A 14457-nucleotide genomic window follows, 5' to 3' on the forward strand; every position below is an offset into this window, starting at 1 on the left:
GCATATATTTTGAATGCCATTAACTAGGGTACATATTCACCAGTTTATACCAGGTTTCAAGAGGCTGTCCTGCATTTGAATTTGTAACCCCAGGGAAATTGCCCTTTCTTACCTTTCCAGCTTTATCTGCAGTTTCCCAGAGTCCACCTATGAAAGAATATGCCAAAGTGTGGGTTTTCACACATGGTGTCCCTTCTGCCCATAAATTGCTTCATTACCTTCACCTAGTTAATGGGCTACTGGTCAGATGATAGACTAGCTCACACTTGTTCTGAGGACAGTTGCCATCCCTCAGTTACTCTGCTACCTGTTTATACTGAGATACTAATTGTTATTGGTTCACTGTCTTCATAGGATGTAAATTCCATGAGGGCAAAGAAGATAGCCTTTGTCTAGTTTATTGCTGTTTCCCTGAGGCCTAGCATGCTAACAAAATGGGTCCTCCCTAAACCCTTTCTCACAAAATTAGCTTGAGGTAAAGTATAATTGAATCATGGGCTTGCGGCACATTTTGTAGATATAGCAAATGGCCATCATATGTGAGGTTAACAGCTACGCTGTTTTCAGTTTCTGTCTGAGAGGCTCCAAGACACGACCACCTTTGTCACCTTTGATCAATTACATATATATGTATGCATGTATGCATTTTAAGGCAATGTGAAAGATCCAATCACTGGATCTCCAAATGCCCTCAACACTTGGGGCTGGGCCAGGCAGAAACCTGGAGCCCAGAACTTGATGTGGATCTTCCATCAGGGTGGCAGGGACTCAAGTCCTTAAGCCATCATCTGCTTCCAAAGTGCACATTAGCAAGAAGCTGGCATGGACAGAACTGGAACTCCAACCCAGACAGTCTGATATTGGATGCTCTGTCTTAACCTACTCTGACCCCGATTATATAAACTTTTCCTGTCAGTGTTCCTATCTATCAAATGGCAAAATAAGTAGCCATCTTTTAAGGTTACTGTAAGGTTGCATGTGAACTGCATTGCCAAATCCCTACTAATCATTCCATAATTAGTTAATCATTAATTTGCTCGAAATATTTCCGCCTTCCAGACGCTGAGTTATGTGAAGGTGGTTTGGTAAACTTGCAGCTAAATTGGATCTCCTTTATCAACTGAAAAAGGAAATCCAAATCCCATACAGTGAACTGGAACCAGTATCTCAATGCCAAGGGTGTTTTGTGTTCAGTGAAGTCCAACAAATGGCAGCAGTAGTCTTTCGGGGAAATGTGCTTGATGTCCCCCTCAACGACTGTTCTACTGAATCCCTGGGATTTAAAAGCCAGTTAACATGGTACCAGTTGCCTCTGTCCCCATATTATTTGGCTCTTCCTACCCATTTTGGACAACTAATTAGAATAAGTTGTCTTTGGGCCAGCGATACATGCGAATCGCTTCTACGGCTCACTGCACTTAAAATTTGCAGGTATTATTTAGGGATTAAAAAAAAACTTTTGGGCAATGGGACTCGAACTTGAGAACTGTGGCTCTCCCTCCATTTCCCGCCTCAGCGGCAGGGAGGAACGCGCCGGCCGGATTGACCAGGGAACAACGCCGCGGGCGAGTGCGCCTACGAGGTGCGCGCGCCGAATAGGGGGCGGGGCCGGGCGCGCGCCGAACCGAGCCCGGCGCGGGTGGGGGCGAGCTCTCTCGCGAGAGTGGGTTTGTTCTTGGGCTGCAGCCGCCACCACCACCTCTTGCCAGCGCCGTTGCTGCGGGGGATTGTGGGAGCCTCTGCGTCCCGCTCTCTGGGAGAGAGGTAGCTCTCCTTTTCCCTCTCCCTTTCCCTGAGGTAGGCGTGAAGCGGGTAAGAGTCGGGGTGGGGTGGCCGGGGGCTGTCCGCGTCCGCCGGGAGGGGGCAGCGACGGCGAGAGGGGCCGCGGGGAGCCGGCGGCGCGCCTTTCTTGCTCGCTCCCGCTCGCCTGCTCTGCCTCCCTCCGCGCTGCGTATGTGAGCCGCCTGATCGGCGGCCGCCATGTTAGGAGCGCAGTGGCGGCGCAGGCAGTCTCCTCGGGCGGCGGAGGTGAGCGGCCCCGGAGGGAGGCACCGAGTCAGTCAAGGGCCCGGGGTGCAGCCGGAGAGTCCAGGGGTGCCGAGAGCCGCTCGTCTGCCGAGCTTCCCGCGTCCCAGGCTCGCTGTGGGCGGGGGCGGGACGACGAGCCCGTTACACGCGGGCCGTGTCGCTGAGGGGGAGGGAGGAGCGCTCGAGGCCTGAGGGACCGACTGCCCATTGGGGGCCTGGCGTTTGGGGAGAAGAGTCAGGATAGGGAAGTCTTGGGTAGTGCCGGCCCCGAGGAACGCGTGTGCCTTCTCACTAAGGGAAATGTGCCCCAAAATGGAGGATTTCGCAGGCTGGGAGAAGCTTAGCTGTAGCTGTTTGTGTAACGTTTCTTTGCTTGCTGGTGTCGCGGCCCTCACGCCCTCCTCTCCCATCGCTTCGTGGCGCCCCCTCGCCGCCCCGTTCCCCGCCCACACGCGCGCGCTATTTTGGCCGGACATCTGGAACAATTCCTCCCCACCCCCCATCGCGTAAAAATGGCCGAAAAATGAAACGTTAACGCCTGTTTTCCGTATTGCGTTGGGGATTAAGCTTTTTGCGGTACAGGACGAGGCAGGAGATTTGGTCTTGTTAAGTCGGTCGCCTTACATTCTTTTTCTCTTTATCAAAATAATGTATTAGTCCAGGTTCCTCTAGAGAGGATCCTGTGATGTGGGACCTTCCGGTTTCCAGACAAAGGGTTTGGAGTCCCACGGTGTAGTCGAGGCATCGTTGTTCTTTTCACAGCCAGCGCTGTGCTGTGTTCTGTGCTCCACATTGACCGTGGATGAATATTCCCTAGGTGTTTATCCCGCGCTGTGGCCCTGTTCTGTGGAATATTCCTATTGGATCAGTTACAGTTACTCAGCCAGACCTTTCTAGAACGGTTGTACTGGTTCTGAAATTTCTGGTCTTTCTAGCGCGTTGGATTAACCTCAGAGTCGTTGATTTCGCAGATGGTCATGAGATTTTCTATTGCGTTGTGTTAAAGCTTGGTTTAAGAATAGTTGGTAAAATACGTTTTTCTCCCAGGAAAAGTAGCACAGTTGACTATGCGGGCAAAGATTATACTTCAGGCTATTTTCGTTAATGTTCGTTAATGTTAAGAGGAAAATGTATCTTTTAAAAACTGTTTTAGTAATGGCTCATTGATTTACATTTTGCACTTTGCTAATGTTTTTGAAATCAAGAAGAGCTGGGGAGGTTGATTTTGGTTGTGAAAACGCTCTGAATGATACCTTTTACTCCTGGGTGGAATGTTTTTACAAACTCCAAATTAAACACCACCTTGAAGTACTATATGAAGATTATTCTGGTTGGTTATGTAAGATTTGAAAAAATTTAGCCAGATGTTTGTGTTGAAGTTCTTAAAATTTACATTAACTCCATGGCAATTAACATTATAGCTCAGTTTTTGCTTTCATTTTATCTTTAGATATCTCCCTTTTTTGCCTGTGTCCAGCGTTTATGTAGCATTTGAACTAATTTGAAAGGATTAAACCACTCCATATCTGAGCTTCTATGTTGAAGGGAGTCTGTCTGCTAATTCTCCCAGGGAAATATAAATGTGAAGTAATAGTACAAGTCATTTAATTAGAATACTCAACAATTTAACTGGAAAACCTGTTATGTTCAAATGCCTAATTTTGTAGAAGGGAAGTTTGAGCCCAGAGAAATGGTGGCTGTGTAGTGGTTATACAACTGACATGCTGCCAGTGTTGATTCCAACCTTGATTCAGACTCCATGGTATAAGCCTTCATAAATAGGTTTAAATGGAAATAATATTCTTAGAGGACGAAGATGTGTGCCTAAATGTTAATACTTGTTATTAAATGTGATAAAAATCTGAAGATTCAACTTATGGGAATCTACTAATTTTATTGTAAGAGAAATTGCTACTTAATGTTTTAGGAGGATAATAATGGGAAGATGATTATGGTATACGGACGGTATTGACTGGAAGGGAAAATATAACAAAGCTAAGATGCTGTCAAATTTGATTGTTTTGACTTTTAAAGGAATGTATAAGATAAAAGTAGAGACACACCAAGAACTTTTACTTCTAGATGTCAGTGTTATGGATTATTTGTATTTCCTTCCTGATATTTTACTGATGATTACAGAAGAAATTACATTTACTATTCTAATTTAAAAAAAATGGTAGAACTACTTAAAATTAGAATCTCTTGCTTATTTTTTAGAATTGCATATATTTTTAAAAAGAGTTGGAATAGAGGTGGACCAGCTTATTGAGGTTTGGAGAGCAGAATATACAGGAATGACAAAAATAGCACTTGAGTAAGATATTCAAGAATTGGATAATGGTTTGTTAGATGGTTCTTAGCACAACTTTTAGTATTTTGTTATTTTTTGTTTTCATAATCCACCTTGAGTTAAAATTACTGTGAAACTATCGTGCCCTTCTGCCCACACGTTCTTGTTTAATTTTTTTTTTTTAAGATTTATTTATTTAGAAAAGCAGAGTTATAGAGAGTTAGAGGCTGAGAGGGAAAGAGAATCTTCCATCTACTGGTTCACTCCCCAAGTGACTGCAACAACCAGAGCTGGGCGATCTGAAGCCAGGAGCTTCTTCCAGGTCTCCCATGCAGGTGCAGGGACCCAGGCACCTAGGCCATTTTCTGCTTTCCCAGGCCATGGCAGAGAGCTGCATCAGAAGTGGAGCAGCCGGTACTCCAATGGTGCCCACATGGGATGCCGGCACTACATGAGACAGTTTTACCCGCCATGCCACAAGACCACCCCCCCATCCACAGGTTCTAAAAGTGAATGACTAATGACATTTGGGATGGACAGTACAAGCAAGATTCATCGAGTGGGTGGAGGGGTTGCAGGATGGAGTGTAGTGTAGTAAAGTGCTATAATTTTTAAGATTTATATATTTGAAAGTTAATGTTAAACAGAGAGAGGAGAGGCAGATAGGTCATCCATCCACTGATTGACTCCCCAATTGGCCACTGTGGCCAGAGCTGTGCTGGTCTGAAGCCAGGAGCTTCTTCTGGGTCTCCCACGCACGTAGTTGGAAGGACCCCAGGATTTGGGCCATCATCTTCTAGTGCTTTCCCAGGCCAGAGCAGAGAGCTGGATTGGAAGTGGAGCAACCAGGACTCAAACCAGCGCTCATGTGGGATGCTGGCACTGCAGGTGGTGGCTTTACCCACTATACAACAGCGCCAGCCCTTATAGTTCTTAACTATAGTGAGCCTTTCTCATTAGATGACTAGAATCACCAACTTTAAAATTCTTGATTAAAAACCTTTACCTGTGGCAAAGGTCACTGGATAACAATAGCTTTAAAGGATTTTTACATGTGATTTCAAAAATTGGGTGCAACTTTAGTTTTTTGCTTAGTCACTGCTGTTAGATGGCTTGCTATCTCTACTGACTTGGATATTTATACTGGCAGGGCTGTATGGATGGATTGCTGAGTGTCTTTGATGCAATGTGGCTGTGGTACCATTATCCAGTTCTCTATGTAGATAGAATTCAAGGCTCTTTGAAAATAAATGCAGTTTACATGAAGTAGTAATGGGAATTTAACATTTAAGACATTTTTTTAAGCTATTCCAAAATTTAAAAGGTAGTTGGTATAAAACAGTTGTCTTTGTTTTCTGAAAATAAAAAATGCTGTATTTGGCCTTTTCATTGATCTAGTATCTCAGTGACCTGTGGTTATTTCTCTTAGGCAGAAGAGGTTAATAGGAAAACAGGGTGTTCATTGAGAGGTGGGAGAAGTAGTGCTTACCAGCGAGTGTAGAGAAAACATAAAAATGCCTGTTGTAGGTGTCCTGGGCTGGCAGTAAATGCAGCAAATATGGAATATAATTAATACTGTGGTCCAAATAGCCTCTTTGATTTCCAGGATTATCTGTTGCTTTCAATTCATAGACGAATAATTTTTAAAAATTTTCTAGATGGTTTCTGAGCTTATTTTTCTCCTTTATGGGGATTATTAAGATATTAAACACCTTCTTTTGATATAGTGAGTCACAGAATAGGAACCTGAGCCATATGTAGGAACTTAGATTATTTGGGCAGCTAACTCATGAAGTAGTTGGGAAGAATGATCAAAGAAATACAAGCATTTGTGCATAAAATATTTCTGAGAAGATGTTATTTAGATGACTTTTTAAAATTTATTACTTGAAAGGCAAAGCAACAAGAAAAGGTGGGGGGAGAAGTTCCATTTGTTGGTTCACTCCCCAAATGGCCGCAACAGCCAGGGCTATGTCAGAGCTGGAACTGGCTGATCTAACAAGTGAGTAGCAGGGTCCCAATTAAGCCATCTCGTGCTGCCTTCTCATGTGTGTTAGCAAGAAGCTGGATCAGAAACAGGTTAACTAGGACATGAACTAGCACTTCAATAAATTCTGTTTTCCTGTGAGGAGAAAAGATCGCCCATCTGCTGCCTGAGTTCATGCAACAGCTAGGGCTGGGATAGGCCAAAACTAGGAGCCTGGAACTCATTCTTGGACTCCTAAGTGGGTGGCAGGGACTTGAGCCATCATCTGTGGCCTCACCAGGGTGTGCATTAGTAAGAATCAGGACCAGAGCTGGGGCCCAAACCCAGGCATTCAGGATGAGATGGAGTATGGATGTCTCAAGCAAGGTCTTATCTGTTGTGCCATATGCCCACTCCAGCAAACAATTGTGGGTTTTTTGTTTGTTGAAGATTTGTTAATTTGAAAGTGGAGAATTAGGGGGAGAGAGAGAAATCTTCCATCTGCTGGCTCACACCCCAGATGGCCACAATGGCCAGAGCTGAACCAAGCTGAAACCAGGAACTTCTTCCAGGTCTCCCTTCTTTCTGGTGGCAGGGGCCCAAACACTTGGTACATCTTCAGCTGCTTTTCCCAGGCCATTAGCAGGGAACTGGATCAGAAATGGAGCAGCTGGGACACAAACTGGCACCGATAAGGGATTCTGGCATTACAGGTGGTGCCTTTACTCACTAAACCACAGTGCTGGCCCATAGCAGACCAGTTTTAATACTTGGATCTGTATGTGTGGACTGTAGTGTTCTGGAATAGCACCACAGAGAAGTAAAATTTGTGCTTAAGCACTCGGAGACAGAGAGATGCAAGATTTGTTTATTTTAAAGATTTATTTACTGTGGTGTAGCAGGTAAAGCCGCTGCCTGCAGTGCCAACATCCTATGTGGGCACGGGTTCGAGTCCTGGCTGTTCCACTTCCGATCCAACTCTCTGCTATGGCCTGGGAAAGCACTATAAGATGATGGCCCAAGTCCTTGGGTCCTTGCAACTACGTGTGTGGGAGACCCAGAAGAAGCTCCTGGCTTCAGATCGCTGCAGCCCTGGCCATTGTGGCCAATTGGGGAAGACCTCTGTTTGTCTCTCTCTGCCTCTCCTCCTCTCTCTGTGTAACTTTCAAATAAATAAATAAAATCTTTAAAAAGGATTTATTTCTCTATTTGAAAGGCAGAGTTAGAGATCTTCCATCTGCTGGTTCACTCCCCAAGTGGCCACAAAAGCCAGGGCTGTGCCAGGCCGAAGTTGGGAGTCAGGAGCCTCTCTGGGGTCTCCCATGTGGATGCAGAGGCCCAAGAACTTAGGTCATCTTCTGATACTTTCCCAGGCACATATTCAGGAACTGAAATTGGAAGTGGAGCAGCAAGAACCTTTATTGGTGCCTACTCCCCAGCACCAGCCCTTGTTTGTTTATTTCAAAGACAGTTAAGAGAGAAGGAGAAACAGATCTTCCATCTGCTGTTACATTCCCCCAAGTGGCTACTTTGGTCAGGCTAAAGCCAAGATCTTCATCCAGGTCTAGGTTTCCCACTTGGTTGCAGGGGCCCAAACACTTGTGCCATCTTTCACTGCTATCCCAGGCACAGTATCAGAAGTGGAGCAGCCTGCACTTGAACCAGTGCTGACATGGGACGTTGGTGTTGCAAGTGGCTTAACCCGCTGCTTTACCTTGTTGACCCCAGAAATAGCTTTGATGTCAATCATCTGCAGAACAGATAAGTGTATGTATAATGGTATCACAGTGAAAAGGTAGGCTTAAGTCCTGTATATGTGTGGTTGAGTTGGTTTTTGAAAACAAATACTGTCAATTCCTGCAAAATTTATTAATGAAACTTTTCAAAGGTGTACAGTCAATTGTAAAACTTAAAAGCAAGGGACTGTAGAGGGTGTACATTGACAATTAGCTGGTAAGTTTTTGAGGTCTTTGCAAGTTTTCTGTTCTTATAATTGTGTGGTTGCATACATTGTTCGATGTATGATACAGTGCATGATTAAGGAGGATGCCCTGGACCTTAGTGTTATTTGAAGGAGAGCAGGAACACATTTCAGCTGATTTTATTTACACAAATACTATATATGGAATAACCGGTAGATCTTTCTATGATACGTTAGGTTGTGGTGGGACAGAGAAGTAGGATGGAACCAATATGTGAAAAGCAGTAAAAACTGTAATGCAGACTTCATGTGCTAAGGGGTAGGTTTTTGAACAGGATGGTGAACTGTGCGTATAGAAGCAAGGAAGCCAGCTGAAAAGTAGGACTAAGGATTTCCAGTACCCATTTAAAGACAGGTTGCAGTAGACAGTGAAGAAGGAAGATGTTTTATTGACTGGAATCCACTTCTTTAACTGTCAAAATTACTACCAGTCTTTAAATCTGGATTTTTTTTTTTTTTTTTAAGATTTTATTTATTTGAAAGACATAGTTACAGAGAGTTCCATTTACTGGTTCACTCCCCAAAGGCTACAACAGCCAGGGCTGGGCCAGGCCAAAGCCAGGAGCTTCATCCTGGTCTCCCAGAAAAGTGACATGGGCCATCCTCTGCTGCTTTCCCAGGTGCATTAGCAAGGAGCTGGATCAGAAGTGGAGCGGCTGGGACCTGTGCCCATATGGGTTGCTGGCTCTGTAGATGGCAGTTTAATCTACTATGCTATAGCACCTAACACTGTTTCCTAAAGCTGTCCTTGGGTCAGTCTTTTTTTTTTAACCTTTGGAGTATTCTGACCTAAAACAAAAAGTTTACTTTATTTCTCAGGTATTGCATCACATTATATAAGGTGATTACTACAGCACTTACTGTATGCCAGACACTGTTCTAAGTGTTTTATGTGGACTAACACATTAAATCTTTATAGCTTTATGAAATTGATATTTTTATTTCTGTTTTAACATATGAGAGGGAAAATGCAGATGTTAAGTAATTATTCAGAGTCACACAGCTATTCTGTAGTAGAACCAGGATTTACATGAAGGTAGTTCAGCTCCAGAAATCCAGTATATGTGAAATCAGTATTGTACAAATGCTTTTGGCCGGCGCCGCGGCTCACTAGGCTAATCCTCCGCCTGTGGCGCCGGCACCCCGGGTTCTAGTCCCGTTCAGGGCGCCAGATTCTGTCCCGATTGCTCCTCTTCCAGTCCAGCTCTCTGCTGTGGCCTGGGAAGGCAGTGGAGGATGGCCCAGGTGCTTGGGCCCTGCACCCGCATGGGAGACCAGGAGAAGCACCTGGCTCTTGGCTTTGGATCAGCGCGGTGCGCCAGCCGCAGTGGTCATTGGGGGATGAACCAATGGAAAAAGGAAGACCTTTCTCTCTGTCTCTCTCTCTCTCACTGTCCACTCTGCCTGTTAAAAAAAAAAAAAAAAAGAAAAGAAAAGAAAACTAGAACATTGAGTGACTGGAGGGAAAAGGATGCAAGATGGATCCTTGAAGGAAACCATTAATTTTGTTAAAGTAGAGAAAAGTAAAGCCAGATTTTATCAGATAATTGTGTAGGAAAAGTTTTTAAATTTAAGAAGAAATTAAATATTATTCCACGTTTAAATAGGAATTCCTTGTACTGATTAACATGAAGTTTTCTATCTTCTCAGCAGCTGAAGGCACTGTGCAACACTCTTGTCTATCCTTAGACTAAGGATCCTGAATTGGAATAGAAGTTGAATCCAGGTCTGTTAGATTTGAGTAGTATTAAAGCACTTTAAACAAATTAGTAATTGTTTTCCAGTATTTGTGGTACTACATTATACTGCTTTATACAAAACTGAAATTAATTAAGCTTTGATGTTCTTTATATCCTGTGGGGTTTACTACTTAAGTTACTTCCTAGATTGTTAAACTCGAAGATGTATGTCATACTGAGATGAGATAGCACCCAAGAACACAGAGTATAAAATTCTAAAGTGACTCAAACTCTTTAAAAAAAATTGAGCACTCTTCAGATAATACATTTAAGAAGTAGACCCTTAAATAATTGTTAAAGACCTTGAGAAAACATTTAATGATGTCAGCTGAATAACATTAAAATATATCTAAGTCATTAAAAATAAGTTGAATAAGAGTTAAAGAACCGTTAACTCTACAGTGTAGTTCAGTTGAAAAGGGTAAGGTGTTTGGTTTAAAAGTCCTGACCACTAGAATCACTATTTTTGTGATTGATGACAAAAGTCAAGCAGCTACCTTTCCAAATAATACTGCTTTGATAGTCAGCTCTCCAAGTCATCTATTATGGTGACATGGTTAGTGCCTTTTTACTTTATTGATGGATAGGGAGAAAATGCTAGAAGGCGATATAGTCTTACTGTTTATATATTTTTATGTAAGATTTTAGAAGGCTAAAATATCAAGAAGAGGTGTTTTCCTGATTACCTCATTTTGTGATTAAATTATTTAAAGTTAGTCGTTTTTGAGAAGTGATTATTTTACGCAGTTAATATAGCTCAAAGTTCCTATGGCAGTAGTGAATACCTTTAAAAACAGCATTTTTAAGGCCGGCGCCGTGGCTCAATAAGCTAATCCTCTGCCTTGCGGCGCCGGCACCCCGGGTTGTAGTCCCATTCGGGCACCGGATTCTGTCCCGGTTGCCCCTCTTCCAGGCCAGCTCTCTGCTGTGGCCCGGGAAGGCAGTGGAGGAAGGCCCAAGTGCTTGGGCCCTGCACCCGCATGGGAGACCAGGAGAAGCACCTGGCTCCTGGCTTCGGATCAGCGCGATGCGCCAGCCACAGCGCGCTGGCCGCGGCGGCCATTGGAGGGTGAACCAACGGCAAAAGGAAGACCTTTCTCTCTTTCTCTCTCACTGTCCACTCTGCCTGTCAAAAAAAAAAAAAAAAAAAAAACAGCGTTTTTATTTTAGATTTAGAAACCGAAGTTCTCAATTTTCTGTAAAAAACTAAAGTTGGTTTGTTCTCTTATTATTCCTGCTGAGTATATTAGCCCTTTGAAAGACTACTAAGACTAGTAAGTGTTTTACATAGGAAATCTAAATCTAGAGTAACCATTTGCTTCTATTTTCCATCAACTTCCAGGATAGGTCAGATTTTCACCGTTTTCTTAAATATTCCACTTTGTAGTTGGGAAGGAAAATCCAATAAAGAACATACTCATGGAGTGAGGGTAGAATATTGACTGAAGTATTTCTTAACCATTCTTGGGATAATGTTTGTTCCAATGATGAATGTGAAGCTTACATTTTTAAGTCAGTTTAAAATTTTATCGTGAGCCGGCGCCACGGCTCACTAGGCTAATCCTCCGCCTTGTGGCGCCGGCACACGGGGTTCTAGTCCCGGTCGGGGCGCCGGATTCTGTCCCGGTTGCCCCTCTTCCAGGCCAGCTCTCTGCTGTGGCCAGGGAGTGCAGTGGAGGATGGCCCAAGTCCTTGGGCCCTGCACCCCATGGGAGACCAGGATAAGTACCTGGCTCCTGCCTTCAGATCGGCGCGGTGCGCCAGCCGCAGCGGCCATTGGAGGATGAACCAACGGCAAAGGAAGACCTTTCTCTCTGTCTCTCTCTCTCACTGTCCACTCTGCCTGTCCAAAAAAAAAAAATATATCATGAAATAGATTTAAGTTATAAGCTAATTATTTGGAATTGTCAGTAGAGACAAGTTTTGTTAGAAATTTGATTATTGGGTTAAGTAAATGACAGTTAAAAAGTGAAATTATGGATAATGTTGTTAATGTTTCCTGGTTTGAGGTAGATTATCTTTTGGAAGTAAAAGGTTTTACACTGATTAGAATCCGTTATATAGTGATCTTAAATGGGTAAATTGAGTTTTGACATAACCTAAGCAGTATCATTTTCACTATCTTACTAACTTTACTAGTAGGCAGCAGGTCCTCTGTGAATGAGCCCTTAAAAATGGTTTATACATCTTACGGTTAACGTTGTCCCAAAGATACTAAAGGAATTGTTTCCATAAATGCTTTCTAAACAGTGCTGTCATGTCTGGTTTCTTTCATTTTCTTTCTTCTAATAGAAATATTTTTAAGAGTTTGGTTTGCCTGCTTTAATTAAAAATCTGACTTTCATTAATATTACTCTAATGTCTTTGTATGGCACTATTTTAAGAGTATCATAAAAACTTTAATATTATTGTTCTCATGGAATTACATTGTGTTGAGATTTACATTGTTCTACACCTTTTCTGAGTTTTTCTGACATCCATTTTATGTTTTGTCTTAAGATCATCATCTTTTGCCTTCTCTTAACTTTTCCTTTTGCAGATCCACTGTTTTCAGACAAGGTATCAAAAAATTGAGATCTCTGACAACCAAGTATCATTAAAATATGGTTATTTAAAATTTTTGAACGTAATACATTTTGATTTTATGAGGGAGAAGAGTAGTTATTTGAAAAGGCTATCTTTTCACTAAATTAAAAGATTTGGCTGCAAACATCAAGGTCAGAGCTAACAATTATCAATAACCTTGATACTTAAAATTTTCAATTCTGAAAAACCCTCTAAAGGCTTTGAATTATTTTTAAAAATAAACACATGAAAATTTAGAGGGTCATATCAGTGTTAGTATTTGTACCACTGTTCTATATAACGTTTATAAGACAAAAAACTTTCATCCAATGAAGCCCATTTAACTCTTGTCTTTAGTTCAGTGATCTTAAAGCTTAAGTAATTGGCTAGTGGATCTCATGTAGAATTAGTTTCTTTTGGTGTCTTCTCAAATTCATCTTTCTTGGTTGTGCAAAAACATCTTCTGTAACTCTCCAGCCACCTCTAGTAGCATTTCTATGTCTTTTTAACATCTGTTTTTTAAAAATCTAGTCTAAATCTTCCTTGCCTGTAACTTTTTTCCTCTGCCACTGTATCCGTCCAATGTATCTTTGCTTTAATTTGTAGTTAGTAGGAATGGTCCCACAGTAGACTGGTAACTTTTGAATATTGCTGTTTTTTAGTGTAATAAAAGTTTAACATAGGTGTATGAATGATCAGATATATAAAACTTAACTAAGCAATGCCACAATAGAATGCTGTAGCATGCAACTTCAACTTTGCCTCTGTGGTTGTAATTATAAAACTGTTTTACCTAGGACATTTGTTATGTATGTGTTTTAACTAAATATTTTGTGGGAATCCTATGTAAGTGTTCTGTAAAACTCTTACGTAAGTTTGTGGGGTACAATGACAACGATTTAAGAAAGAAAATGAAAATAATGTCATCCAGATATATCTTGAGGGATTGAAATTAGATATACCATTTTTTAGGTGATTGTTAATCTTAAGAAAAGCTTACAGGAGTCTGTTTAAAATCTCAATTTTACTTGAACCTGTTTTGGCTTTAGAGGTGCTTTAGCCCTGAGTGTTAAATGAATACTGATGGAAGCTGACGGGAGATTTCCCTTCTTTAAATCACCTATATTTCCTGTATCTGGATTTTTTTTCCTTAGATGGTCTCCTATTTCTGTACTGACCAGAGTTAGTGGTCCTTAACCTTATAAAATTAGATTTTAAATAAGCACTGCCTGATGTAGGATGGTGGTCAGTCAAAAAGGCGGTTAGTTATTACGTTAGCAGAAATCCTTAAAACTATAGATAATGACTTGTTTTTCTTACTTACATCTGTCTTCACCTCAAATTGGTTTTGCTGCATGAAGGTCTCAACTATTATGTTTGGTCTTAGATCTTACACTAGGTACTTTACACCTAAGCTTCATTTACTTGTGATTTTACTTGGTTCTTTCTGATAGTGGTAAAAGATCTTATTTTCCAAAGCTGATTCATCTTTTGACTTGCTGTCGTTGATTTTTTGTTTTTGTTTTTGTTTTTAGTCTTCTCCTGGAACTTAAGCATCATACCATAGGGTGTATTTTTATTCTTCCAAAAGAAGAAACCCATCTTAAGTTTTTACTGAAGTTTTGATGTGCTCAGACATCTAACCCTTCAATTTAAATGTTTTTAAACTCAGTATGAAATTCCCTTTAGTAGTTAAACTTCAGTGTGAAACATTACTTTTTAAGTATCTATATGCAGGCTCTGCATACATCTGAAATCTGTTTAAGATATGTAATAAATTCCTTGTAAGTTTGAGATCTTAATTGTTTTTTTTTTAATCAACATGATGCATAAGTTTTTTTTTTTTTTCTTAAAAAACGGCATCCACTTAAAGGGATTTATGACTAAA

General features: G+C 41.6%; 1 protein-coding gene across 21 annotated transcripts in view; it reads left to right on the forward strand.

The window, feature by feature from the left end:
• MATR3 (matrin 3) overlaps positions 1-14457 on the forward strand; it is a 48475-nt gene that overhangs the window by 14377 nt on the left and 19641 nt on the right. For 3 of the 21 annotated variants that reach the window (XM_070075045.1, XM_070075047.1, XM_070075046.1), the window contains one exon: positions 9916-9991. Coding sequence is in view for 1 of the 21 variants with exons in the window: in XM_008254906.4 (XP_008253128.1) it covers positions 1981-2028 (48 nt within the window). In the remaining 20 variants the exon portion in view is untranslated. Of the gene's footprint in view, positions 1-1609; positions 2029-9915; positions 9992-14457 lie in introns of those variants that run through there. The other 18 variants (XM_008254906.4, XM_070075055.1, XM_008254901.3 and 15 more) reach the window with 17 other exon arrangements.

Source organism: Oryctolagus cuniculus, chromosome 6 (genome assembly GCF_964237555.1).
Source record: "Oryctolagus cuniculus chromosome 6, mOryCun1.1, whole genome shotgun sequence".
NCBI classification, from domain to species: domain Eukaryota; kingdom Metazoa; phylum Chordata; class Mammalia; order Lagomorpha; family Leporidae; genus Oryctolagus; species Oryctolagus cuniculus.